At 37.5% G+C, this 27392-nt stretch overlaps 1 protein-coding gene across 1 annotated transcript in view; it reads left to right on the top strand.

Moving 5' to 3' along the window:
- The window catches only part of KIF21A (kinesin family member 21A), a 63560-nt gene that overhangs the window by 28886 nt on the left and 7282 nt on the right, over window positions 1-27392 (top strand). The window contains exons 15-33 of the mRNA XM_026087129.1: window positions 764-963; window positions 1378-1485; window positions 1961-2029; window positions 2123-2334; window positions 2993-3146; window positions 3526-3726; window positions 5126-5227; window positions 7063-7228; window positions 7748-7768; window positions 11950-12010; window positions 12234-12288; window positions 13518-13735; window positions 16823-16933; window positions 19241-19279; window positions 21330-21466; window positions 23816-23996; window positions 24478-24642; window positions 25345-25462; window positions 27005-27175. Of these exons, the coding sequence (XP_025942914.1) occupies window positions 764-963; window positions 1378-1485; window positions 1961-2029; window positions 2123-2334; window positions 2993-3146; window positions 3526-3726; window positions 5126-5227; window positions 7063-7228; window positions 7748-7768; window positions 11950-12010; window positions 12234-12288; window positions 13518-13735; window positions 16823-16933; window positions 19241-19279; window positions 21330-21466; window positions 23816-23996; window positions 24478-24642; window positions 25345-25462; window positions 27005-27175 (2489 nt within the window). The remainder of the gene's footprint in view (window positions 1-763; window positions 964-1377; window positions 1486-1960; window positions 2030-2122; window positions 2335-2992; window positions 3147-3525; window positions 3727-5125; window positions 5228-7062; window positions 7229-7747; window positions 7769-11949; window positions 12011-12233; window positions 12289-13517; window positions 13736-16822; window positions 16934-19240; window positions 19280-21329; window positions 21467-23815; window positions 23997-24477; window positions 24643-25344; window positions 25463-27004; window positions 27176-27392) is intronic.

The following is a 27392-nucleotide window of genomic DNA, read 5'->3' as shown; positions in this document are numbered from 1 at the left end:
GTAGGAATTCATGCATGTTAGGAATTAACAAGGTTTAAGGAGAGGTTGGTTTAAGGAGATAAAAAAAATTAGCTCTGGCTCTGGAAGTTCTGAGCCCCAAATGTTTGAGGGTACCTCCTATTTTCTCCAGACACTTGGAAGTTTTCATATGTCTGTAGTTGCATAAAACAGAGACCTAGAAGAGGAGTAGATAAAAGTGAGGCTACCTTGCTGAGGTACATGTGGGATGTCTGCTGCACACGGTGCCTCTGCCTCTGTGGGACCATGAACCTGATATGGGAGTGTACTGGGGGAAGTGTTTTTTGGTGTTTTATATACTTATATATATGTCATACCTACACATTTTATATGTTTTTGCTGTTCCCTTACTCTTCCTTACACCTTCCCTGTTGATCAGTGCCAATTAGAAACAGGATACTAGGCTTGATGGCTCTTTGGACCCAGTTTGGCTGTTCTGATAATCTTGTGTACATAATGTGTGAACAGCTATGCGTGTATCTGTGTCTTCAGGTACTCAGATATTTGTTATCCAGTGCAAAGAAATCAGAAGGAAAGTGTTAATACTTGATCTCTTTATCCAAGAAGGCATACAAGATGGAGATTTTGAAACAGTGCAGGAGACAGGAACTAGGCTAGATGCAAATGAAATCTTTCGAACATATTGTAGATAATACTAAAAGCAGAGGAAGGAGTCATTAGCTGTGGCTGACAAAGTGAAAATGTCCTAATCAAAAGCACATAAGAATTCCATTTTATTCTTCAGGTTCTGTGGAGACCTATTCAGAAGAAAAGGCAAAAAAAATCAAGTCAGAGTATGAAAAGAAACTCCAAGCCATGAATAAAGAACTGCAGAGACTTCAAACAGCTCAAAAGGAACATGCACGTTTGCTTAAAAATCAGTCTCAGTATGAAAAGCAACTGAAAAAACTGCAGCAGGAGGTGACAGAGATGAAGAAAACCAAGGTATATTTCAGTATATTGAAGTGTTGTGTAATGAGTATTTTTTCACTGGAAAATGCGTTGAGATCACCTGTGTATTTATCCACCAGACAACCAGGTCCTTGCTGTCAGCTGTTCAGAAGACTGAAAACAGAATAGACATGAAGACTAAACTACTCTTATATGTGTGTGGGGGGGTCCTTTTAGCTTTAATGAACAGAAATTACTGTATCAAATGTGGCGAAGCTTGCACTGCTTATTATGTGTTACTCATCACTGAGTGAAGAAGACAAATTGGATTGAGGGCGTAAATTGCTAAAAGCAGGTAGAATACTAGAAGATGGCAGTTTGAAGAAAAATTTCCATATGAATGGGGGAGGGAATAACACTTGAATGTAAACAACTTTTCTAAATACATTTGTGATGACTTTTTTACAGGTTCGCTTGATGAAACAAATGAAAGAAGAGCAGGAAAAAGCTAGAATGACTGAATCTAGAAGAAACAGAGAGATTGCACAGCTTAAAAAGGAACAGCGCAAGCGAGAGGTGATTTAACAGATAAAGAACTCATTTGGAGTACGCATTTATCATTATGATGTGCACCCATATGCAGGCGTATGACCTGCATATATGCAGGCAGACATTACATAAATATTTTCATCAGTCAAAATACACCTAATTTGTTTTGACTTCTGTCATAACTCAGTTCTTAGTTTCAGGTGATAAATGCAATGGAAAATAGAAGGCTTATTAACTGTGAATATCAACATTATTTTATTTGTGAATCTTGGCAAAACTGTTGCTACTATCTTACCACACACAAGTGTTCTTTTTGATAGAGAATTACTATGTTGAAACATTTTGTCATAGAAAGAGCGCGAAAACTTTGTGACTGGACCACTTCATTTCACAATAGTTTTGCAAACTTGTATTAGAATGTAATGGTTTTGTTTTTTATACAATAGATTACTTCTGGCAAATGATAGTGATAATATCATGTGCTGTTTGTATTTTTTCACAGCATCAGCTCAAGCTTCTGGAAGCCCAGAAAAGAAATCAAGAAGTTATCCTACGTCGCAAAACAGAAGAGGTATTGTGGTAAAACATTAATGTATATTTGAAAACAGAATGATATTGTGATTTCAGGGAGAGGTAGTTGTGTTTTTGCATTCTGTTGTTCCAGGTTACAGCCCTTCGTCGGCAAGTAAGGCCTCTGTCTGACAGAGTGGCAGGGAAAGTGAGTCGAAAACTGAGTCTGCCTGACCATCCTATTCAAGAACCAAGTTCTAGTTCATCTGTTGAGTATGATGGTTCGAGAACAGCAGCACAGCAGAAGATGAGAATTCCTGTTGCAAGAGTTCAAGCATTATCTGTAACTGCAACAAATGGAACAGGGTAAGTATTAAAACTGTTTAGGTCTTTCTAAAAAAAACCCTGAAAATTGCATAGACTTTATAGCATATAATCTTGTGATGGTACATATTGTAATAGCTGATATTTTTCAAACTGCTGTCAAGTAATGCTCATAAAATGGGCAATATTGGAAATGCAGTTTGAGTTTTATGAATTTAAGACAGTGTGGAATAATGTGAAATGTCATTAAAAGACAAGTCTCATTAAGAAACCCCAGAATTTCAAAATGCAGTTCACCTGTTTTTAAAGAAATGTTCTTGTTGGTCTGATGTCCACAGTGTTCTTAAGCATGAAAAAAATTGTTGGAAAAAACATACTGGATTTATTGATGACCTTCCACTGTGGTTTGAAGCAGATTTCTTTGCTTAATAGAGAATGATTCTTAGGTGTCTTCTGATCTCTGTAGTGCCTCATATAAGATGCCACAGTTTTTGCTAACTGTTTTTCAAATGCAAAATATTACAGAGTGCAGTGGAGTTCAGGGTTGAGTGCAGACAGGTGTTTGGTGCAATGACAAACTGCAAGAAATTCTTAAGTTGTCTGTAAAAAAAAGTATTCTGGCCTGATCATTTCCATATTCAAATTTGTGTTTCACTACTTGCTTTCACTCAGCTGTATGTTTCTCTTGAATTTATCACAGAAAGAAATATCAGCGGAAAGCAGTGACAAGCAGAGTTTACTCCTCAAAGGCAGCCAGGATGAAGTGGCAGTTACTTGAACGAAGAGTGACTGACATCGTTATGCAGCGGATGACCATTTCCAATATGGAAGCAGATATGAACAGATTACTTACGGTAGGTGATGTGCTGTTCACTCTTGGGTATATGGTCATGTTAAATAAAGAGAGAGCGGTACATTTACATTTGCTGTAAATGAATTGCTCTGAAGTTGGTATAAGCAAAGTGACTTGCACCCTATTGCAGTCAATGAAGAAGCTCTTAGCTCCAGTGAGCTTTTGGACCATGGGATTACTATGCATAGTAATAAATAAAAACACATTAATGGGATGATGTACAGATATGTTCATATATTCACCTAACTTACTTCTTGCTGCAAAAATCCTGATATAAATGATAGCAAGAAAAAGAAAACAAAATGAACAAAAAGGCACTTAAATATCTTAAGTGTTTACTCATTGCTTTTTATGTAATATTATGTCTTTGGGGAGAACAGCAACGTGAAGAACTTACAAAAAGAAGAGAAAAGCTTTCAAAGAAAAGGGAGAAGCTCATCAAGGAAGGGTATGGCAGTGAAGCAGATAGAAATGTCCAAAACATAAATGAAGAGATGGAATCACTAACTGCGAACATAGACTACATTAATGACAGCATTTCTGACTGCCAAGCAAACATTATGCAAATGGAAGAAGCAAAGGTAGGTCAAATATTATTGCAACTAATGGTAAAATGAAGAGAAGGAGGAAAAAAACCAAAGCAACTGTGCTAGTGTTGAGAATGGTTTCATTTAGAAATGAATTTTGTTTTGGTTGTATAACTGCTGAACTAGGAGGTAAAAATTGGTGAAAAGTTAAGTGAAATCTGAAATGAGCATCTTTTTTAACTGAATTTTCAGAGTTTCAGATCTGAGTATTGTTTAATGCAAGTTGATATTGCAATACATTTAAATGTCAAAGCTGATATTTTCTATTCTACTGGCATTAAATTAATATGATGTTTGGGACTGAAGGTTACCAACTGGTACCAACTCTTCCTGCAGCTGTTGTTATGCTTCTACTCCCTTATATTGTTTTTGCATACTTTAAATATATTTAAGGCTTTTTATATGTGAACATTATGTACATTCTTTTATTGTATCTGCCCTCTTACGTTTGGTTATATATTCTGTTATGAAACAATGACTTTCTATTACTAAGGGAGACTTTTCAAGCAAAGCTGCTGCTTGTTTGGGACTGACTTTTCAAGTAGTGATTTAATAAATGAGGTGAAGGTATGGTAACTATCTGTTATGACTGATGTAGAAATTTGAATGTTATCAAAAGCAGTGAAACCCAGATGTGAAAACTCTTATAATGTATATCATAGCATACATGATCTAGTGTGAAGAATCCACCAGATACAATCTCCTAGATCCCTGTTTGGACTTCATGCTGCCATGCACTGTAATACTTACTAGTACTTTTATAAAGCAGAGATTGAGTTCTCCCCCTCCCACCTTAGGCTAGTTTGTGCATTAATGCATGTTACATCACCAGCAGCTTTACCGCTCTACTAGTATCAGGGTACCCTGAATTTTAGACAGCATAGTGCAGTGTTACAGGGCTTTACAGTATCATTAAAAGAGTAGTGAACACAAAAGACTTAATTATTCCAAAGGGTGCTAGAGTGATATATACTGACTGGTGAGAATAACTGGAACAAAATGGTATTTATTTTGGAGAGGAAAAGACTAGGGGGAAAGTCTTCAAACACATGGGAGCTGCAGAAACTAAAGGAATACACTCTTTTCTGCTTCCGCTGTGAGTACCAATGAGGTTAGTTTATAGAAGGAAAGATCTGGGTTAGAGATTAACAAGAGCTTTTGGTACCAAAGAAACAGAAGCATTGAAGAGCCTGGGAAGGCTGCAGACTCTGCATCATGGAATGTTTGCGGAACAGGTTGGAAAAGCATCTGACAGGCATGGTTTGGAGATGCCCAGGGATGAATTACGTGATGTTGCAACATCCTCACTGTTTCTATTTTTTACGATTAATGTAGTGATAAAAAAAGATGCATTTTTTTCACCATCTGACTGTTTTTATTGTTGCATGTGTAGGAAGAAGGAGAGACCTTGGATGTAACAGCAGTGATCAATGCTTGCACTTTGACAGAAGCTCGATATTTGCTTGATCACTTCCTCACAATGGGTATCAATAAGGTAATGGAGGAAGTGAAATATTTGTGTGCCAAGACTATGCCGTTTATCAGGAGCAGGGCTGTGCTGATTTACAGGCTGGCTAATGTGAATTTTAACCTGTGGAAAGTAAGCTGGACAAAGCAAAGCTGGCCAGCACTGTTGAGTTGTCCTGGTTCTCAGTGTGAAGGCATCTGAGAGCTGTTATCACCTTCAGTGTGTTGCTTTCATCCCCCAGAAGACCCCACTTCTCTCAGCCAGAAGTTAGTGCTGTTATAAGAATAACATGAGGTAATTAGTAATCACACAGCTAATGTCTTCTCATGTTTTTCATTACTGTCTTTAAAACCAAAAGAAAGTAGGCTTCTAATGGAGCCTTCCAAAGTAGGCTCAGGATGTTTGTAGGATACTGATTCAGCCACTTTCTTAAAAATATGAGCTGTTTCTTTTTGTTTGTTTCAAAGTGGGATAATTTGCTGATCCATGGCACGCTTCAGTAAGACTTCTGCTTTTCAGTAGAGCAAGATGGGATTTTTCTTAACACTCTGGGAAATAATATTTTCAAAACGAGTATTTGGTGGTTTGTAATCATGTGCACACATGTATCACATGCTTTTGTTCCAGCTTTTCTTTGTTTGGAGGAATGCTTCCATGTTCAGTGTCACTGAGTTGAGTGAAAGATTTCCAGGCTACTGAAATGGACTTTGGCTCAGTCCCATGGAGCAAGTCTCTCCTCTTGTTTTGTGTGCTTGATCCATCGCTATGCAGGCTAAGGCACTCTAAAAAGAAGTTTTTTTAAAAAAATCTATATTCCAATAATCCTATTGGCATCTGCAAACTTCAGTCTATTGATTTTTTTTTTTTTTTCCAAGCCCTTGGATGGGTTGATTGGATGCCAGCTTCCTTACAGCAGAGTTAGTATATGAGAGAAGCGTCTCTGACTTATTCTACCTTTTAACAGCTTTTCTTATAATGATAAAAAAGCATTATGTGAAGATTTCTCCTCTTTCTGATAGGTAATTAACATACAGAAAAACTGAAATTGTCTCTTCTTGCAAAGTTGGTCATGCCTGCTTTCTGTTTTACTGTTTTTTTCCACAAGCAAAATGTATCTATTGCTGTGTTCTTTACCCAAAATCTGAAATGTAAGTCTGTAGTTACACGCTTACTTTTCAAGTGCTAGTACTCAAAGCCGTTCCTTATCCTCCAAGACTCACAGAAGATGCCTTGTACCTTCACCTTTCCCCTGTTTCTTCTATATGGAGGGCCTCCTCTATAAATTTTCTAGACTATACTTTCTCCAGCTAAAAGAAGTCTCACTAATCCGTGAGTCTAGGGAAGTTTCCTTAGAATGGATTGTTTCTTAAGGTAGCCTTTGAGAACTTTCAGCAAAAGCTCAATGTTCACTGAGTGGTTCTGTAGGAAAAGTTACTCTTCTGGGTTTTCTTTTTTTTTTCTTTTTTTTGTTTATTCCAGATAGGTAATAGATAGAAAAGGGTACTGATTTGTGAAAAATTAAGGTGTTGATTTTCAGGTACTTGCTGGTCTTGAATATATGCAAAAAGTCTACGAATTGTGCTTGGGACTCATGTCTGAGTTATCATGGATGCATGCTGACTGGATGCACACTGGATGCATGTTTGCAAGTAGAGACTGAGGAATGTAAGTTAAATGAGCACTAAATGAGTCACTCAAAAAAAATATTTGACATTAGGACATGAAAGGAAAGTTATGGTGTATATGTTCTTGTTTGTGTTCTTAGTTTTTAAAAAGTTTTGGCAATTCTCATTTTGTAACTAATTAAAAGGTTGTGTTAAAGTGTTTGTCATCTTTTTCTTTATTTGTTTTCTCTCTCCTAGGGTCTCCAAGCAGCCCAGAAAGAAGCTCAGATTAAAGTTCTTGAAGGACGTCTTAAGCAGACAGAAATTACTAGCGCTACTCAAAACCAACTGCTGTTTCATATGCTAAAAGAAAAAGCGGAGTTAAATCCTGAGCTTGATGCTTTGCTGGGTCATGCTTTGCAAGGTAATTTTGGAATCTTATATTTTGAGTAGTTATCTGCATGCCATGTTTGCCTTTCACGCATGTTGTACTGGGCATTCTAGGCTGTTCTTTTCTGAATAGATGCTGTATTGTAACATCTTATATTTGAACTCTATTTCACAATCGATGTGCATGCGTATCATTTTTAAGTATATCTGCTCAGCAGTGGAATGTGGGAAATAATGAATCTTTTCATTATTGAGAATTTAAATTCAAATATTGTGCTTGTTTTTTTTAATAAAAGACTATGCACTTACAATTTGATACAATTTTCACTTCTGACTATAAAATTCTACATGTTTAACCCTATTCAATCATAATACATTAGTGATTTTGAAAGTGGTATTGTATGTCTGTTACGGCATCTATTCTATTTCTCATGAGATGATATTAAGAAAAATATAGGATACATTTGGGTACTTTTGTTTTATTTCTTTTTATAAATGGATATGTTTTGATTGGAGTGTTGCTTTTGTTTCCTTGTTGCTGTTGTTTACACAGACCTAGATAGCATACCACTGGGTAAGTATGTTTAGCTTTCTGTGTACGATACAGCTGCATGAGTTACTAATTCATGTTCACTAACTGGTGCATCTTAGAATTTGTGAGCGTGTGAAGTTTGCATGTGTTATTCTGTAAATGTACTCATTATCACAGGCTTACAAAGCATTGCTTCCTTTCTGATACCACCTGTAGCCCTCATGATAGTTAGATTTAACAGTTAAGAAGTGCACACAGTAAGTAGAGCTGTAGATCAAATTTCTGAATTATTGTTTGTGAACCTATAATATGTTCAGACTACATAAGGTTATTTCATGATATATTACTGCTGTAGTTGTGGAAAATTGAAATCATCTTTTTTGTTTGACAAAAAGTAATTCTTAACATGCATCTTATTTTTAACCTTTTACAGATAGCTTATTTTGTAATGTAATTGTTTTACAGAACGCTGATTCTATCTCATTTTTTCAATTGGGTTCAATTACTGGCTTCACTAATTTTGAGGAGATGGGATCTATAACTGTTACTGCTTTTAAATGACTCTCAAATAAATGACACAACTTTCCTTCTCTCCTTTTCTCCCGAACACAAAACTGGCTCTTTGAAGCTTAACAGAAATGTTCCTGATGTCAACAAAAACTCCTTTTGTATAGTCTTGTGATACTTCTAATCCCATTAAGCTGTCCTGTGCTAGTTTGCATAGACATCTGAAACATTCCAAAAGTACAAGACTTTGCCTTAAAGCAGACAGATGATCATGTGGTATAAGTTCGTGTGAACTGTTACAGCTTTACTGGCATCCTGACAGGTGACAGCAGCTGGAGATCTGCCTCAGAGCATGTTGTTTCATATGGCTAGTATTTATTCAGGAATATCAGCTGTTATTAGTATCATAGTTTATATAAAATATAAACATAGAATATAAAATAGAATAGAGTCTTTATGTTCTTTTAAGCCCCTATCTGAGTGAGAGCAACACTTCTCTGGGAAGTTAGCATTGCATTTTCTTTAGCTGTGGACAGGCTTTACTTATTAACAGCATCTGGAACAGTGAAAAGACACTTGTTAAACGCATTGAAATAATAGCTCTATCATGAAAATTTTGTTTGAGTATATCTCATTAAAGAAGCTTTTTAACACTTTGCAGGCATGAACTGAGGCTTTAAAAACTCCTAAGCCACTCAGGACTATGTTAACACTTTATAGGAAGGAAACTTCACTGTGGGTGTATCTAAACCGAATGTGCTGTACTAACCTCAGTCCACACTGAAATCCAAACTGTTGATAGTCTGTGTTTTGTAGATCACTAGTGGCTAAACCTTCTGAGCTGCAGGGAATTCAGGAACTGTTCAAGTGAGGCTTCCAGGCTGGGAAGTGCCAGACGATCCTCAGGGAACTCTGTTGGTGCAGAAGCTCCCTGCTAACCTGACACTGTTCCCAGGGGTGGAAGTGGGTGGCAGGAGCTGCTGAGACCGATTTCACCAGGCTGCCTGAGACCTCAGCAGCAATACCCAGTCAGCCCCATCCCAAGCAGAATAGTTGCACCTCCAGGGTGCTTTTCATTAGCTGCTTGGGAACTGCTCCCTTGATTCTTCCTTTCAGCTCTGAAAACTGTAAGTTCTTAACCATTTGAACATATTTGATTTGAAGAAGTTTGGGCATTTGCTATGCAGTTGTGTATCTGTGGTAAGGTGCAGACCTATCAGAAGGTCTCAGTTTGCAGCAAAGTACATCACAGGCTTAGGTTTTCACCCACAGAATGGGCTTCAAATGCACACCTACCTTGTGTGTGGATAAACCAGTTGCTGTCTGCTGTCCCATCTGCTCTTGTGAAGAGGGAACATGACCATGAAGCTGGATCCTGAAGTGTTACTGGAGTGACTCCTTTCCAAAGCATTATGGGAACTGCTTTTCTTTCCCATTCGTGACATCTGGACATTCACAGATGTGACTCACAGTCATGTATGGGCAGAGCTTGAGAGAGCAAGTTGAATATTGTTTCCTGGGATGAAATGTGTTGTTCTGTGCATTGTGGTTGTGTTGTTCACACCAGTTGCCCCTGCATTCTGCTTATTTTCATTCTCAAAGCTCTCTGCTGTTCTTTGGTCATCTCTGCTACTCCTCATGAGCAGTACTGCCTTCACTAACCTTTCATCTCCTCTCACTTAGGACTTCACGCAGATATTGCTCTTCTGCCTCTTTTCATTTCTTCTTGTTGGTCTGTGTGCTGATTTCTACTTGGGGGCTTCCCACAGTCTTCCTGTGCTGATTGCAGAAAAACCCAAGAAGAATACTAATACAACGCATCAGCTCCCATGAGTGTGAACCCACAGTGCACAAATGAAATCTTGTCTTTTGTGGTTGTCCCACACCACCTACTTTCTGATGTTACCTGTAAAAGTGGATTGCAAGTCCTTTGTGACAAGTACATGAAGTAGCATCACCCTCATATGAATCATATATTAAAAAGAAATGCACATTTTACTGATGGTGCTCTGGTGTCTTGCTAGAGGGAAAAGTATTGTAGATCCCCTTTTCTGCAGAAGACAGAGTAATAACATATATGTAAAAGGTTTAATGTAGGCTCAGATCCAGAAAGAGACAAAAGAAGAAACTTGGGGATACTATTACTTTACACTGATTTCTTTGTAATACTGTTATATTTTTGATAAATAAAATTACATTGTTAAACTAATACAGCAGTTGAATACCTCTGAAGTGCATTGTTGGTGTTAGATTGATGTATACTTTGGACTTTCCAGGCAGCATTTTAAGATGTAGCATGCACAAGAAGGCAGCATTTTGTTTTATATTTTCTTCATACCCTCTCAGAATTCAATTGGAGACTGTTTCTTTCCTCCCTGTCTCCAAAGCATGAACTTAAGATTTAAAATGTGTACACGGACAAACTATTTTAATAGGGGGTACCAAATATGTTGATTATGTGCCTTACATATGGTATCTCCCTTCTGTCAGAAATTAAATAAATACATTTAAAGTATCTCTAATAGTAAAAAAGAGATGTAGTGGAACTTCATTAGGATGTTATTTAATCCTTAAAATTACATAAATATGTTCAAAATAAGGGACTTTGCTTGCAGTAGTGTATTACCGATATTCTTAAATTACATTTAGAATGTGTTATTAGAATAAAATGCAAATAAGGGGATCAGTTTTCTCCTACAATTTCACAAAACGCAGGGGCTCAGTTCTTTTTTATTTCTGGCTCATAGGTACATAATTCTATAATACAAGCTTTGTATTTAAAACTGTTTACAGTTTGGAACTGATTGTACATATGCCCTGTACTGGTTGATTTAACTTAATGTTTTGCCCCATTTGCATGCAGACATGTTAATCTGATGTTTGATAGTGTTAGTGTGTGACATGCATGCTGGTTTTCTCATTTGTGAACAGGTGTGTGTACCCATTTTCTTTCAGAGGCATTTCTACTTAACAGCTTCTTTCTTTTTATGATTAACCTCAATACAATTAATCTTTTTTAGGAAGCTGTTCTGTAGTATTAAATGGTGTTATCATCCTGTTCTGAAACCTAAGTGCTTATAGGCTGATCAAGCGCTTGCTTCCCCTCAGCCCAAATGATGCCATTCTATATAAGCTGAAGCTGAGCCTAAGCTCACTAGCTGGTTAAGAAAGGATTTTATTTTCTTTATACATATACATACACACACATATATATGTGTGTGTGTGTGTGTATATATATATATATCTGCTCTGATTCTATCCTAGAGCAGTATGATTACAAAAAAAAAGGGGGAAGAGACATTCTTACTGTCCATTGATTTTTTTCATCCTCTATGTCTTGCAGTTAACATTTCCTTTGCTTTATCTTTTGTCTTTATTCCAGATTTCCTTCTAGAATTTATTTCTGCTTGTCTGTCATCCCTGCTGCTGTGCTACAGTAGAGAACCACATATGGCACTATGTGCTTAGGTGTATCATTTCTTTAGGCTGTATGAAAAATCTTAGATTAGATACCAGGAAAATTCAGTGGGAACTGGCCAGCAAACAGTCAAGCTATTTTGAAAATTCCTATCTTTTGTAGGCAGTTTATCTGCATTTCTTTTCTTGAGGGGAAAAATTGTCAGCCATTTTCTGAGCTGTCTTGTATAGCACTTACAGGCTGCAAATCTTGTTGTGTAGATGAACTGACTAACATTATTCTTTTGGAAATTTTCTAGAAAATTTGGAAGATAGTACCGATGAGGATGCCCCACTGCATAGTCCTGGGGCAGAAGGAAGGTGAGCAATTTTTGTTAACTAGGTAACTGGATCTGGTTCTAGAAAAATAACTGCTATTTGCTTTTTTTTGAAACTCATTGTGTATCCATTAGAAAATACCTCTGAAGTGGTTTTGTTCCGTTTCATCCACCAATTCAGCAGAAAAAAAGCATCAAATAAAAATATACATTCTGCAAAAATATGGACTGTTTCCTTTCTCACCGTGCTGCAATTTTTCTTACAGTTCATTGTCTTCAGATCTCATGAAGCTTTGTGGTGAAGTCAAGCCCAAAAGCAAGGTAGGCTGTACAATAATAATTATAATTAACACTTTAATGGCACCTTTGGGGGACACTCTTGCATTCCTGTTGAGACATTAATGAATGAAGACATGCAAAAGGAGAATTGAAGGGGAATTGTTTATATGATTCATATATAATATGCTTTCACGTGCTACTCCTCTCTTAAGAAGCAATGATATGCTTTTCAATATTTTGTGGTTGAATTTTTACAGTTTTAGGAAGAGATACTTTCTTCAGTTATTAGCATTCCAAACCTGAGTAGATCTACAGTTTAATATTAATTAGGTTGCAGTTTAATATTGATACCATTGGGAACTGGGAACATGCTTATCGCATGCGATTTGCTTCTGTGATTGTAGAATTGTAAAGGAAGTTTATAAAGTAAATAGATATTTGACCTTCAGGATCTTAATTACAGTTGGCAATGGAGGAATATACCTAAGCTGGCTGTCACATTTCTGATAGCATTCATAAGTTTGCAGCTCTTTGGGCAGGCAGACCGAATAAGTTTGGTCTGAAAATGTTGGCATAAAATAAAGCATGTGACCATCATTTTTGTAAAGGCTCTGCTCAGACTGGATGTGTGTCTCCCCCCACCCCTGCCATGGCCTTTCTTTCCCTGAGGAATAGATCTTAATTCCACAGCAGCAGCCAGACACCTAACATGTATGGTCAGTGGTTTAAGAATGACTGTGTTGCACAAAGCTCAGCTCCTTTATGAAGTTTTCTGTTGTCTTCAAATGCTTGAAAAGCCTAGTGAATTTTTAGTCATGGCTTAAACTACTTCTGGAGTGACGTAAACTAAGTTAGAAGCAGACATTTTTATATCAGAATAAGCATCAGTATCAATGTGAGAAGTTATGCCAATATAATTGTAGCTATTTAAATTCGCACTTTGCTTTATTCCTCTGCATAATAACATTTAATTTAGATAAACCTTAAGAGGGTAATATTGTACTTTTGTAATATTGACGGGCATTTGGAGTTGGTTTCCGAGGATATCCTTTTAAACAGTTGCCAAATCAATGTTTCATGCTGTTGAATTTGACTTGCATTCTGTGTTGTTACCAAAAAGTACAGGCAAGCTCCACAATTGAGTTTCCAAAGGTAGTTGCCCGATGAATTGAGTGGGATGCTAATTACCGGTTAACGGTAAGCTTAAATGTAGCACTCCAATACATACCATGAAATGTTTAAATCACAACTTGGCTTCTATTTGTTTCCAGGCCCGCCGGAGAACCACTACTCAGATGGAACTACTGTATGCAGACAGCAGTGATTTAGGCTCTGATATTAGTGCTACAGACTCTACTTTGCCTGGCCCTCTTACGACTGTTGCAGAAACCCAAGAAAGTGGGGTGACTGCTGACACAAGTGATACTTCTGCTAGGGACAGAGAGTTTATTCCCCCACCATCTGGCTTACCTTCTAAGATAGGCAGCATGTAAGTTTGGCCACGCTGTACTAATTATCTTTTGCTTTTTAAAAATGCATGTTGCCAATTTCTTATAACCTGTTATTTTAACTTTACATGGGATGTTGATGTACTTGAAGCTTATTAAATAATACTGACAAAGCCCTTTCTTCTGTTCTACCATCACGACTCTAGAAAGTATAAATACACTGTTGTAAATAATATGATTTTTTTATCGAATAAGCTGCTGTTAAGTTGTTTTGTCTTTGTGAAATTAGTGTAGTCTTGTTTCTAAATAGCAGGGAAAAAAATCATCTTTTACCTTGGATATTTTGCTTAATAATGATATGGGAAATGCAGATTCTAGGGAGGTAGTGAGAATCTGCTTAGAACAGCAGAGAGATAAAGAAAAGAAAAACATTATATAGTGCAGTAATAGTACCTGTATATGGTCCTAAAAATTGGGTAAAATCTTTCTGAGAAACATTTTGTGTGGACTATGTTTAAAATGGAGAGTTCTGTACAATAACCAAGCATGCAAGTATAAAGTTAAAACAAAATTTGGGATACTATGAATCCTCAAAATTCCTTTCTACTTGCAAGCTACACTTATCTGAAGAACAGTTTTACTAGTTGAAAATATTACTGCATACCCAATAAAATTAGGAATTTTATTTTTTCCTTTGGGTCCAGCAAGTATCTCTCTCAGGCTCTTGCTCTTGTATGCTTTTTTTCACTTGCTCTTGCTTTCCCTTTTATATCTACCAATATCACTGTTGTTTTCAGCCATTCACTGCTAGGAACCTTTCATTGACTTGTTAGGTAGTAGTGCTTATATTGCACAAACTCATGCGTGAACTGAATGAATTGACACATTCAGTGGTATGGGAAAACTGTGTCCCATAGCTATCTCCATGTTAAAGATGCGGGAATTAGGCATTTTTCACTATCCATCTGTCCTATTTGCATAAAATTTTTACGGCAGCCTCCATCTAATGTACACTTGCAATTTGTATTACTTGTACCACATTTTTCTAGCATGTGCTTGAGGTGGCAAACATGAACAGTGAAACACTGCTGACAGCATTTATTAACCCATGCTTCAGTGCATTTTACAAGTAGAATCTGCTTGGAAAAAGTGCTCTTGGGCTGAGGATAGGTGGAGAAACCTACCTGTTTCAGCAGTTAGTGTGAGATCACTAGAGACTTTTGAAGCTTCAAGATTTAAAAGCATCAAGTGTTATGACCTGGCCATCCAACACTCAGGTAATACCTTGCTCCCTCTTCTAGGGTGTATCCATTTGTGAAAGTGAACTAGCAATGAGACTAAACAGGATTTTATAAAACTGTACTCTGGAAGCATTATACAGTTGTGCACTGTCAGTAAATCAATTCACTCAGCGGTAGGCCTCACATATTTTAGTATGTTATTGATCGTGCTTTGGCAGATAAGTGATTAAAAATTGCCACAGTCAGTCTCCAGTGACTCCCTCACCGTAGTTTATAATGCTTTTTCACAACTAGAACACAGTATACTTTCTACAGTATTACTAGTTTTGCTAGTCACTGGTCATTGTTGAGGAAAGGTCATCTTTGTGATCCACCTGAACTTCCTATCTGAGCCTGTAGTGCTGTCATATCTGTTACAATAAAATGCATTCTGGAGCAGAATGTGATCCTATGTGCAATAAATGCTATCTCCCTTTTGCCACTCCTTAAGTGGAATTTAGGGATGTAGTAACAGTCATTCAAAAAGTGCGTGCTCTCAAGCCACCAGAAATTTGATTTCACGCTTACGCTTTGGAGTGTAGCTCCCCATTCAAAGTTAGGGGTCTGCATATGTACCAACTGCTCCACTCTGGGATTCTAGCTGTTTTCTCAGGTCTGTGATGATTCAGAGAGTCATCTTAATGCCCACAGGCAGTGGTCAGTCCAGCAGTCACTTCCGATGGAATTCTATTTATGAAGATGGCTAGTGCTGTTCTAGATACTTTGATATACCCACCTTGTCTCTTCAGAAGAGGGTGGATCTCCTCTAGGTGTTGTTATATTTGCCACCTCCATTCAGATGTCTCTGATATCCTGGACATCTAAAAGGGCACTGGAAACCTGTGATAAGGTGCGTCTTGCTCCCGAAAGTCACTGATACGATGCATCTGTTTTACATCTATGCTTAGGAAGTTCATTACAGCAAAACTCCTGCATTTTTAGGAGAATACCCTCATTTCCAGGCCTTCAAAAAAAATTCACTTTACACTTGAAGATGTGTTACTGCGGAACCAGAAATGGAAGACTTAAGGGGTTGGTGGAGAGTAAGCAAGAGGGAGCTGGCTCCTTGTTGTGTATGCAGGACATTGGTGTGAGGCAGAGGAGCTTGGGTTGCAGTTCCCAGTGTGTTTCGTTTAATCTAGTAGCTATGCAGTAGACATGTAGGCAGCCATGGCAGTGGAGACTAGAACCCAGGATTCCGTCATCTAGCTGAAAGACGTAGTTACCAGGCAGAGCATAGGAGTTGCCTTATGACCCCAGGACTTTTACTTTCTTAAATACATTTTGGCCCAGCATATACAGAGAGAGGGTGTGTATCCTGTTTCCCCTCTTCTTCTTCCTCCACTTCCTAATTTTGAATTTGATGTTGAAACTAATGAACATGTTAGTGAAAAGTTTAATTCATAGGTAAGAGTCGTTACGATTTTTCTGCTCTTTGCATTTGTAAGTGGTCTGTTGTAGATGAGAGAAAGTTGTGGAATCTGAAATTAAGGTCTCAATCAGAAATTCCTTCTTTTCTGTAGTCTCAGTTTGAGATACCTTCTCCAACTACTAAAGTTCTTCTGGTTAACCTCTTTTGTTATTGAATCAGTAGATCTTCTATACATTTTCAATATCTGGCTCTTGATATGTTGATGAACTGTGAAAGGTAATAAATTTGGTGTACTTTATGTGACTATTAAAACATGAGAACAAATTTAGAATAGACTCAGTAGATTCAAGAGAGGCAATAATAATAGATTAAGCACACTCAAGTTTGAAGTCTTTTGAGTGGGAGAATGATAGCTAATGTAAGAAAGCAACTTTATAAAGGGCTGTAAAGTAAGATAATGATGCTTCTTGCTTTAGTTCTAGACAGTCATCTCTGTCAGAGAAGAAGATACCTGAACCTTCACCTTTAGTGAAGAGAAAAGCCTATGAGAAAACAATGGAAAAGACAAAGGCAAAAGAACAAAAACTGTAAGATTCTTTTAAATTTACTTTCTCTGAAATAATTTAAACCTTGGGAATATCTTCTTGAAAAATAAATCCATATTTTCTATTTCTTTAATTCTAGGACAGTTTTTACTGGTGGCAATGAAATTATTATCCATTGTTCAACTTATATGTGGGTGTGGTTTTTTTGCTCTTCTTTTTTTTTGGCCAAAGTATTTTTCTGTACACAAGTAACTCAGTGTTGGAACACTGAGAAAATGTGCTTTGGAGCATTTGCAAATGACTTTTTTTTTTTTCCCTGAAGAAATACATCAGTTTCTCTAAGAAACTGCAGTTTTTAAGAATTTCTTCACTTTACGTATGTTTTTTATGCCTAGAGCTTTCACTGTTAACAAGGAGACTTTGAATGTTGTGCCACCTTGCAATCTGCAGCAGTTTGTAGTCATAGGGTTATTACCTTCTCTGGGAAACATCTGTAGCCAGCATTATAATTTTATTTATTGGCTTAAGAGGATCTAACATTTGAGGCATGTTTCATTTAACATCTCTAACCATTCGTAACCTGTTAAAGAAGATGTTCTTTTTTTCTTGTAGCTCAGATTCTGGAGCCCCAGAGGCTAGTCTGTCACCTCCTACTTCCCCACCAAGCCGACCCTGTAATGAAATGAATGTTTTTAGTCGTCTTACTGTTTCTCAGGGAAACACATCAGTTCAGCAGGATAAGTAAGTCACAGAGGGAAGCCTCAGCCCCCAACCAGGGAACTGCAAAGTGCACTCAAGTTATCAGTGTAGTATGTTAGATATTTTGCTCTTCTTCTGCAAGACAGGAGGAGACACTTCTGCGTTTTCATGTATTTTTCAAAGAGAATATTTAAAACTCATGGAACTGTTTTAAAAATTCTAGACAAGCAATTTCCTGCTGAACCTTGTTTCCTGTTTTCTAGGCTTTGTCTGGTACTTGTAGTTTTAAACCCTTCAACTGTGACAGAAAAGAATTGTAGAATTCTTAGATGTATGTATATTTGTGTGTGTGTTTACTCTTAAAAGTAGGATTTAGCTAACAATTTAGGAGATTGTGCTTTTGACAGTTATTCAGCAATTCCAGCGTGGCTCAGAGTGCTCTCATGAAAGCACCCCGGAGGATGACATGTTGAAATGGCTAGAATGCAGCTGTTCAGAGATTATCCAGTTTATTGAATAGACTGACATAGGGAGGTGATGTGGAGGAGCAGTGGATATTGACACCTTATTTAAAAGAGGGAGAGCTCAGTTTCCTGGCACATTAGACATCTGCTTCTGTAGGAGTCTTAGTCCAAATTGCAATGGCCTTGAGGTGAAGAGCATCTTTACTGCTGAGTTTCAGTCCTGATAGCAGCACTGTGCAGAGCTTACGAACTCCAGCTTGGAATCAACCTTTGGTTCTGCCTGTAGCACAACGAAAAATTGCTCTTGTCTGTTTCTGCTATTATTTCTGTATAACTTTGTTTTTCAGTGGTCTTCAGTCACCACATACTGAGCAGTAGCTTGCAAGGCTTCTGGTAGTTTAACTGTGCAACTCCCTTATCTCAACTGCATAACCTCTATCTTACTGCTAACTCAATACAGTTTGTCTGAAGCTTCTTACATGCTTTGAGTTTTAATAAACTTAACCCTTTTCATTTTTTCCTGACTAACTTTGAAATTAAATTGAAACTACTGAATCTGTTTGATTTGAGTTAAAGATGAAGCATATTTTAAGGCATATTACAAATGTTCATGTTTTTTGAGGGGATTTTTATTGTTGCTTTTTGTTGGTTTCTTTTTAAAACTTTTCTGAAAAAGTAAGGTGAAGGATTTTGAACTTGTGATCATTTGCAACTTGCTGTTTCTATTGCAGTGAGCTATTAATAATTTTAATATTTATATTTTTAAGATTAACATCTTAAATGTGTTTCTTCTACACTTAACAAGCACTTTGTTCAGAATTTTTTTTTGTTTCGATATTTTAAATAAGCATTAAGTTGTGAAGGTTGAATCATCCATCTTCTCTTTTTACTTTGTTGCCTTTTCTTCTACGAGAAAATATTGGGGAAATAAGAAATGGCTTAGTCAGTGTTACTCAGCTTCTTGCTCTGAGGCACTTTGTACCAGTGTCTGAGAATTCTACCTGAATTTTCCCCAGTATTATCACAGATTTAAGGTATAAGCTGAGCAATGCTGTGCACTGTATGTGGATTTGCATTGCATTTCTGAATTGGCCATGCTGTTGTTTGTTCTTCTCGTATGGAGGCTTTACTCTGCTGCTGATACCTATATTCTTTCTCCTCACAATCCCACCACTGTTGACTGTAGGTCTGATGAAAGTGATTCCTCTCTCTCGGAGGTACACAGGTACTCTCTCTTTCTCTTTTCTGTTTTCCTGGCATCATTCAGTGAAGTTATTCCAGCTCTTAGGAAGTTTCATTTTGCTGCATGAATTTTCCTGATACTTGTGTGCTGCATCTCTTTTGCTTTTGCCAGAAGTTTAAATACTGGAAATTTTGGTCAAGCATGTCTCCCACCCCCACACCCCCCTCCTTTTTTAGGGTGTTTCTTGTTGTTGAGCATGTCAGATTTTTTTCTTTGTAAATGAAATAGGGTATAAACCTTTTTTAGAAACATTCTTTTTGTCTTTTCTCTTTTCTTTCAAAAAGAGCAGCAAACATTTTCTTAGGTTTTATATGCTTCTCTTTTCCTCCTTCCCCCTCTTGTTCAGTTGTATGCTCTGGTGGCTAAAAATTACATTCCTATGTAAATAAAAATCAATAGTTTCTGCAGTGTCTTACCAGCAGTGCATGTAGTGGCTGAAGAGACCTAAGAACATCCCTACTCCTGTTCCAAAGGGAAACAGCTGTGGCTTAGGATAGTGACACTCTGCGAAAAACTAGAGCATGCCTAGAGAAGGGCAGCCAAAGGGCTAATAATAATGTGACGGTGGCTTTGCCTAGTCCTTGCAGCACTCCTGGAACTTCGTGTCTGTAGATTTCAGAGCGCTGCACAAAGGCAGACAAAGAGCTCTTGTCCGTGTATTATTATGTGACTTGTGAAGGGAATGAGCGGGTGCAAAGAGCAGTAGGAAGTAACTCTCAGTCTAGAGGCAGCATACATGCAGAATACTGCAGAGAAGAAACATGTTTGCTTTGTGTAGTGTTAGAAAACAAAAGCATAGAGACATAAAATAATAAAAAAAACAATATACAAAGGGAATCGTCTGCCCCTGTATTTTTGAAAATGTTGTTAAAAAGTGCAGATCGGAAGGTGAATACCTTTTCCAAGATGGGGAAGTTAAAGTCAAATGATTTCAGGCAATATTTATATTAGTGACATCTATCAAAGAATTGGAGTAATGAATTATATGAATGTGAAGGTGCCCTGAGCAGTGAAAATATATAGGATAACCATTTCTAAGACTGTACCAGATAAGCTAATTGCCATGAAGTTAGCTAGTATTATCAGTAAAGACTTTTTTCCCTCCTGCAACAAGCTTCTGCTTGATTGGGAATGTTATAGAATTTTTGTGTTTCCCTAAAGCATCTGGGACTGGTAGCTTTTTGTGAGATGGGGCTATGACTCAGTTCCTGTTTCTCATGTTTACGCATGTAATCCCCCAAAAAGCATGGCAGTGAGTCTTAACTGTAAGCTAGTCAGGTCACAGCACTGCATTGCATGTGTAGGCACTACCTTGAAGCTTTTCTGCACTTCACAGAAATCAGTGCGGTCCACATGTGCATGCAGTTGTATGTATCGGATTTTAAACTGCTAATAATTATTATTTGGTAATGAACTGCTTGGTTTTTCAGGCTGGGTTACAGTCCTCTGGCACCACCACGGGGCTAGGTGCAAATCTAGATTCGTTTGGAGTAGCAGTACTCCAACTGTGCTCCCTCTTACCCATTCAAGTAGAAGTTTGGCATTGCAGCACAGGGTGCGGTTGGAAGCTTCCTTGGGGACGCAAGTTAGCAGCAGTTCTCCAAGCTTACCCACAGAAAGTGGTTGATGTGAAACGGCTGCTGAGTTTGGATTTGGCAGTACACTCTACACTCCATTTTGCAGACATGTTACTTGGCACCAGAATGTCCTTGTGCAGCTTGCAGTATTTTGGTTAGTCCTATGAATCCAGGAGCTGTAACTGGTTCTTTAGGCATTATACAGACTCTCCCATTTACCGAACACTCAGCATCTTGTCTTGTTTTTTGTTTTGTGTGTTATTTCCTTTAACTGATAGCCCACAACTGACACTTGGTAAAGCTAAATAGTAAAAAAAACATTCAGAGTTTATGAAAGGTATTCAGCTGTTCTATCCCCACATGTAAGTGAATGAGATGAATATTTCTCTACATTAAAGTAAATTAATTTGATCTGTGACTCATATATGCCCAACTCACATTCTCTTTTTTCTTAGGGGGATAATTAACCCTTTCCCTGCTTCAAAATATGTCCGATCTTCCCCACTTCAGTGTATGTATACAGCTGAAGGACACACCAAGGCTGTGCTTTGTGTTGATGCAACTGATGATCTTCTGTTCACTGGATCTAAAGGTTGGGCAAGCTTCCTGCATCTACTGCCTACAGAGGCTGCTTTGACAACTTGGGATATTGTGAAATTCCCATTACTGTAAACACAGTGTAATATTGTGAAGATCTGTTTTGCAACATAAGCTGAAGAACGATTTACTGTAATTAGCTGCAGATTTTTAATACCAATGTCTAGTTTATTTATACTAGAAAAAGTAAATCTCAGAACAGCCTTAACATTTGTTGAGTGATATGATAGAACCAGTTGCATGGTAACATGCGTGCACATGATGCACAATGTAATAGCCTCAGGGTAGAGATACCACCAGGTAGGTGTGGAAATTAGCAGATCTTCTCTGGCTGTGCTAGCTAGAGTTTGAATAGATTCTTTCTGATACAGTTGATTCTTCGAGCAGAGCTATGACCATTTGCTGCTTCCCATAGGCGTGTTGTTGCCTGTCTCTTGTGGGCTATAAGAGTTGTGGGAGGGGCTTGACTTAGGATTTACTAAATTCACTACTGGCTTGTATAATCCATCAGTATTTCAAGCTGGTAGAAATAGTAATTAGAAAGAAAACTTTTTCTCCTATATTTGGTGACTCTGTATTTTAATCACTAAATCTAACTAGAAAAGAACATAGCTGGACCTCAGTGGTTATTTTTCATAAACATACTTTTTTTTTGGTATATCACTCAAAGTTATTTTTGCTTGTTCTTGCTTCTCTCTTGATATATTCATATAAGTCATTTAGGTTAAAGGACTCTATTCTTAGCCATGCAGCCAAAAATGTGGAAGCCATTTTTTTTCCCAAGTAGAATCTGGATGATAATCAGTGTGATTCTCCTTGAAATATCAAAGCTTGGGCGAACAAGTGTGGTAGCTGGGGAGAAGTTATCACCTACTGGCAGGGAGACTCTTCTTTTCACTAATTCACACAATGAATAAATTCTGAAATTTCAGTGCTTTCTTATTTACCCCTGTAATTAATGTAGATATAACACCATCAGATGTAGGCCTTCCACTGATGATATTCTGGCGCGGTTTCTTTGGCTACCCTACTACCTGGCTATTACCAATACCAAGAGATACTCTTGCAGTGAATTGGCAAACTTTTGGTCTTACAAGTTTTAAGCCAACATTTTAGCATTTGAGCAAGTGTATTGGTACAGTACTCTGCTGCTGGTTGCACCTGTTGTCTTAGTGATGTCAGGTCATTTTATATTGCAAACACAAAAATGCACAAAGGGCTTATTTTTAGCATCTGTAAGTGCTAGTCTGTTGATTTGTATTGCGATTTCAAACTTAGTGACTATGTGAAAAAAGGCTTTTAAAATGTTTTTATTTTACATCTAGACTTACATTCAAAAAAATTTTTTTAACATAGAGATGCTTGCAGATGTTATAAATATTTTCTTTTCTTGTCGTATGCTAGCTTCCCACACTTTTGGAAGCATTTTTTTAGGAAATCTATGTATTCTTGGAGGGGAAAACTTCATAAAGTTATACAACAGTGTATACAGCTATTTAATTAAATAAAGCTAAATCTTTTGGAAATTGTTGCTGAAGCATGTAGCATTAGCAGTGTGTGCCAATTCAGGAATGCTAATAAGCTCTCAGGTGCACTGCAGATATTGGGCTTTGATCTTAACAGTTGGGATTTTTAAAGTAGCTGATGAATTCTTGATTTACTTGCATTCCTCATGCTAGTGTAACTATTGCCTACATATGAAATTTTCTCTTCATCCTCCCACTATTTATTTGCAATATATGGAGTGATACTGACAGGGTGCAACAAGGAGAGTTTCTTGTGTGGATTCTGTTAGAACTTGGTTCTTGGTCGCCAAAGATTACAGTATTTAAATTTCATTGCTACAGAACAAAAACTGTGACTAAGTGGCTTATGCTGGGATTTTTAGAGGCTCCTGAAGCACTGAATAGTTTGGATCACTTCTCTCCATTGTATTTTTATTGTGGTAGTCTGTCCTCTGTCATGCTGAGGCTCACAGCCCCTCCTGAACTATGATCTTGATGAGGAATTCTTGAATAAGAAATTGAATTCTCACCTTGATCTGTCATCATCTAAACTTGACAGCCTCCAAGGAGTACTTATCTTTCCTTGAAGAGGGGGTTTTATCCTTGTAAAATGCCATGAGAGCTAATGTGCAGATCATGAACATGACATTTAATGACTAGCCCTGCTTAGTTTTGATGACAGTAGATGATGCCATTTTTGTGCAGTGCCTACCAAAATGGAGGGATATATATAAATGAAAATAAATGTACCTATTTTTTATTGTTATTGAACTTTGGAAATGCATGAGTTTTCTGTTTTCATTTTTTTCCCATTTTTCATTTTTCTTCTCTTTATTTAGATCGTACTTGTAAAGTCTGGAATCTGGTAACTGGACAAGAGATTATGTCTCTGGGGGGTCATCCCAATAACGTTGTTTCTATAAAATATTGCAACTACACTAGCCTGGTTTTCACAGTCTCAACTTCCTATATCAAGGTGTGGGACATCAGAGATTCTGCCAAGTGTATTCGGACACTGACGTAAGTATGTTAAACCTTAAATGAGAGGAGCTCAAATGAGTCTTAATTTTAGATAAAATTTTATTAGATCTAATAAAATAGTGTGAAGATCCTGATGTAATTGGTGTACAAACACAGAAGGAATGGCCTTGTCTGAACTTTTGTAACCTGTTTTTTATGGACTGTTTCCTATTCAAATACTTACCTGACCTATCCCTGGTTAGTTTGGGATCTAACAGCGTTGTAGCACAGTGTAATTCAAGTACACCGTGTGTTGGGGCAGGAGGCTTTCTTCACATGTTCTGGCTCAGGCAATGTGGGGCATTGGTAATGTATGGATACATGAAACAATTTGCATCCATGTATGTAGTGTTTTGTCAGGCATTCATTATTCAAAATTGGCTTAAAGCCTTTCTGCTCAGGTAAGTAGGCTTATTTGTAAACTGTATGTATAATAGAGAGGACATAACTCCTTCCCTTTCCCCTCCACTTTTTTATTTAGGTCTTCGGGACAAGCGATGCCTGGTGATGTGTGTTCAGGAAGTACTAACAGGACAGTCACTATCCCGGCTGGAGAGAACCAGATCAATCAGATTGCACTAAATCCAACCGGAACTTTCATCTATGCGGCTGCTGGAAACTCAGTGAGGATGTGGGACCTGAAGAGGTATTGGACAGTGGCAGAAATGAACGTTCTTTGTGTCATATGCACGTGTAGCCATCTAAAGTCACCAAAATGTTTCATGTTCATGGTAATATCTGTATCCTGAGCAAAATATAGTCTTGGAATATGGACCAAGGGATCAATTATTCCATTCTATGGTTGTTACGGAGATAATGGGAACATTCTTGGCTTCCTCATGTGTTAGGGTTATAGTGAAGCTTTAAGTAAGAATGACTGGAGAAACACAAGGTTTTGTGTTTAAGGTAGGTGCTGAAGAATAGGCTAACAGATGCAATGAATCCTGACTAGTAATCATTGATGAGATGATGAGAGCTGATTCATTTAATGTAAAGTAATATGTGGCTGTGATAATTAGCTAGATAGCAGTTTTCCAAACCAGAACCCACACTCAAAGAATGTGTTCAGAATGCGGAGGATACTTTGAGGGGCTCTGATTGCATTTATACTTTTAAATTATATTATATAAGAAAAATTCTGATTTTACATAAACAGAAGCTTTTATTTACATTTAACATTGATTTAACATTTACACACAGATGTGAGAAATAGTGTACGTAAATCAGAGGAGGAACAGTGAAGACATAGGGAAAAAAGGTCCATTTTGACAGAAACTTCAATAGACTGTATTGATTTCATAGAAAGATAATAACAAATCCTTAGTCATTCATTCTTTTATTCTTGAAGATTTCAGTCTACGGGAAAACTAACTGGTCATCTGGGCCCTGTTATGTGCCTTACTGTGGACCGAATTTCCAATGGGCAAGACCTTATTGTCACTGGCTCAAAGGATCATTATATAAAGGTAAACTATTAGTATTTGCCTATTTATTTTACTTTTCACATCAGCACTGGATGCAGGCTTCAGGAGGACTCTCATGCCTCCATATCACAAATGTGATAGCCAAGGTGGAAGTTCTTACATCAGTGAAAGACTATGAATAGTATTTAGTCTTATTATTACATTTATCACTTTAATAGTATTTTCATCTTTCAATGGGACAGTCTAGAAAACATTGTGGATCAGATTGTCTTTGCTTAAACTCTTTCTTAATCCCCGTTAAGGTGAACCTCAGGTATATGAGGCCTTGGAGAAAGATTCATAACAACTACTTTTCAGAAACTTTCAGGAGCAAAATGTTGCTTAAGAACTGTCAGACCCAGGTATGAGCAAAGTTACTTAAGGCAGTCAGTGCCCACATTTTGAAGTGCAAGCCTAATTGCTTCAGCAGAGACACTGTATGTGCTCCCCAGTGTAAGGAGCTAGACCCCAGGCTCTTGTCTAAGCCTTGCCCTAATTCTGAGGTGGGAAGGGAGAGAAAGGCCTGTACATCTCAGCCATCTTATTGGGAGTGAGTGGGTCTCTTCACAGCATGCTGCCCTTCCCTGCCACAGAAAACTTGTATTGTCTACTGAGCTAGGAATACTGATCACCTCTAACTGAAGTGTTAAATTTGTCTTGTATGTCGTTGGGCTTTTTTATGGAACTGATGCATGTTAATTGAATGCTGTAATCTTTTAAATACCTTTAACTCAGTTAAGGTATTCTTTTACATTGCCAAACTGTCCCTGTCTTACTGCCAAGCTTATTCATTGTAAAAGGTCAGTAAAGAGCAAATAATAAGGGATGAAGTCTGACATTTCCTTGTGAAAGAGAGGTAGTGGTTAAAAAAAGTTTTGGCTCATCTGTTCCTCTTCAGTTTAGTCTGAGTGAATTCTGGCTTGCTGCACTGCAAAATGAGAGAGTGGCTTACACTGCTGCTCTAGGGACAAATAGCTGATGGCTAGCTGTGCCCTAAACTGTTAAAATGGCCTTATTTAAGACATCATTCTTGGAGCACAAGCAAGGAGAGAGGTGTCTGGCTCAAGGAAAGCATCAGCATGTAATGGTATGTAAGCCTTGCAAAATATGTGTCCAAAAAATATATTAATGCCTCTTTCTGCAGCTTTGTGATTCTCCCAGCGTGAACCATGTTCCCCATACTCATTCTTGAGCTTTGCTTCTGTAGCCCACCACATATAGATAGGCTCTTCCTTGTAAAGAGGGAGTGGATTTCATAACTTCATGATTTTCATAATCACTTCTTCACAGTGTGCAGTCTTCTCAGAATTAAAGGAAGCATTCCTACGTTGGGCAAGAGGTAGAAGAGATGAAAGAGGTGGTTCTGTTAAATAATTTATGTCTAATATATGTCATAATACAGTGGACCTTTTCTGTAATAAGACTTCAGAGATCTTTCCAAGTTTCTCCCCTTAAATTGTTCACTGCATGTCTTCAAGATGGTTAGATGGCAGATAATTTAGTTTAATATATTTCAATATTTATTTATTTATTTATTTATTTTAGATGTTTGATGTAACTGAAGGGGCTCTTGGAAGTGTAAGTCCTACACACAATTTTGAACCTCCTCATTATGATGGCATTGAAGCACTTGCTATTATGGGAGACAACCTTTTCAGTGGATCCAGAGACAATGGAATTAAGAAATGGGATTTGGCTCAAAAAGACCTTCTTCAGGTAGTGTAAAATCATGAGGCTAATGTGATGGCCATGCTTTAGAAACTGTTTTTAGGCTGTGTAAAACTTTAGGCTCAGATAATGACTATTCACTTATATGCTGATGCTTTTAATACAAAATAAATATAAATATAATATATATTATATTATATTTATAAATAAGTGGTTATTGCTCTGTTTTAGCTCTGAGTATGTAGGTTTCATTGTTTTGCTTCAG

The sequence above is a fragment of the Apteryx rowi genome, unplaced genomic scaffold, assembly GCF_003343035.1.
Source record: "Apteryx rowi isolate R43461 unplaced genomic scaffold, aptRow1 scaffold_703, whole genome shotgun sequence".
In the NCBI taxonomy this organism is placed as follows: domain Eukaryota; kingdom Metazoa; phylum Chordata; class Aves; order Apterygiformes; family Apterygidae; genus Apteryx; species Apteryx rowi.
The sequence above is the reverse complement of the archived record's forward strand: the minus strand, read 5'-3'. Positions and strand labels throughout refer to the sequence as shown.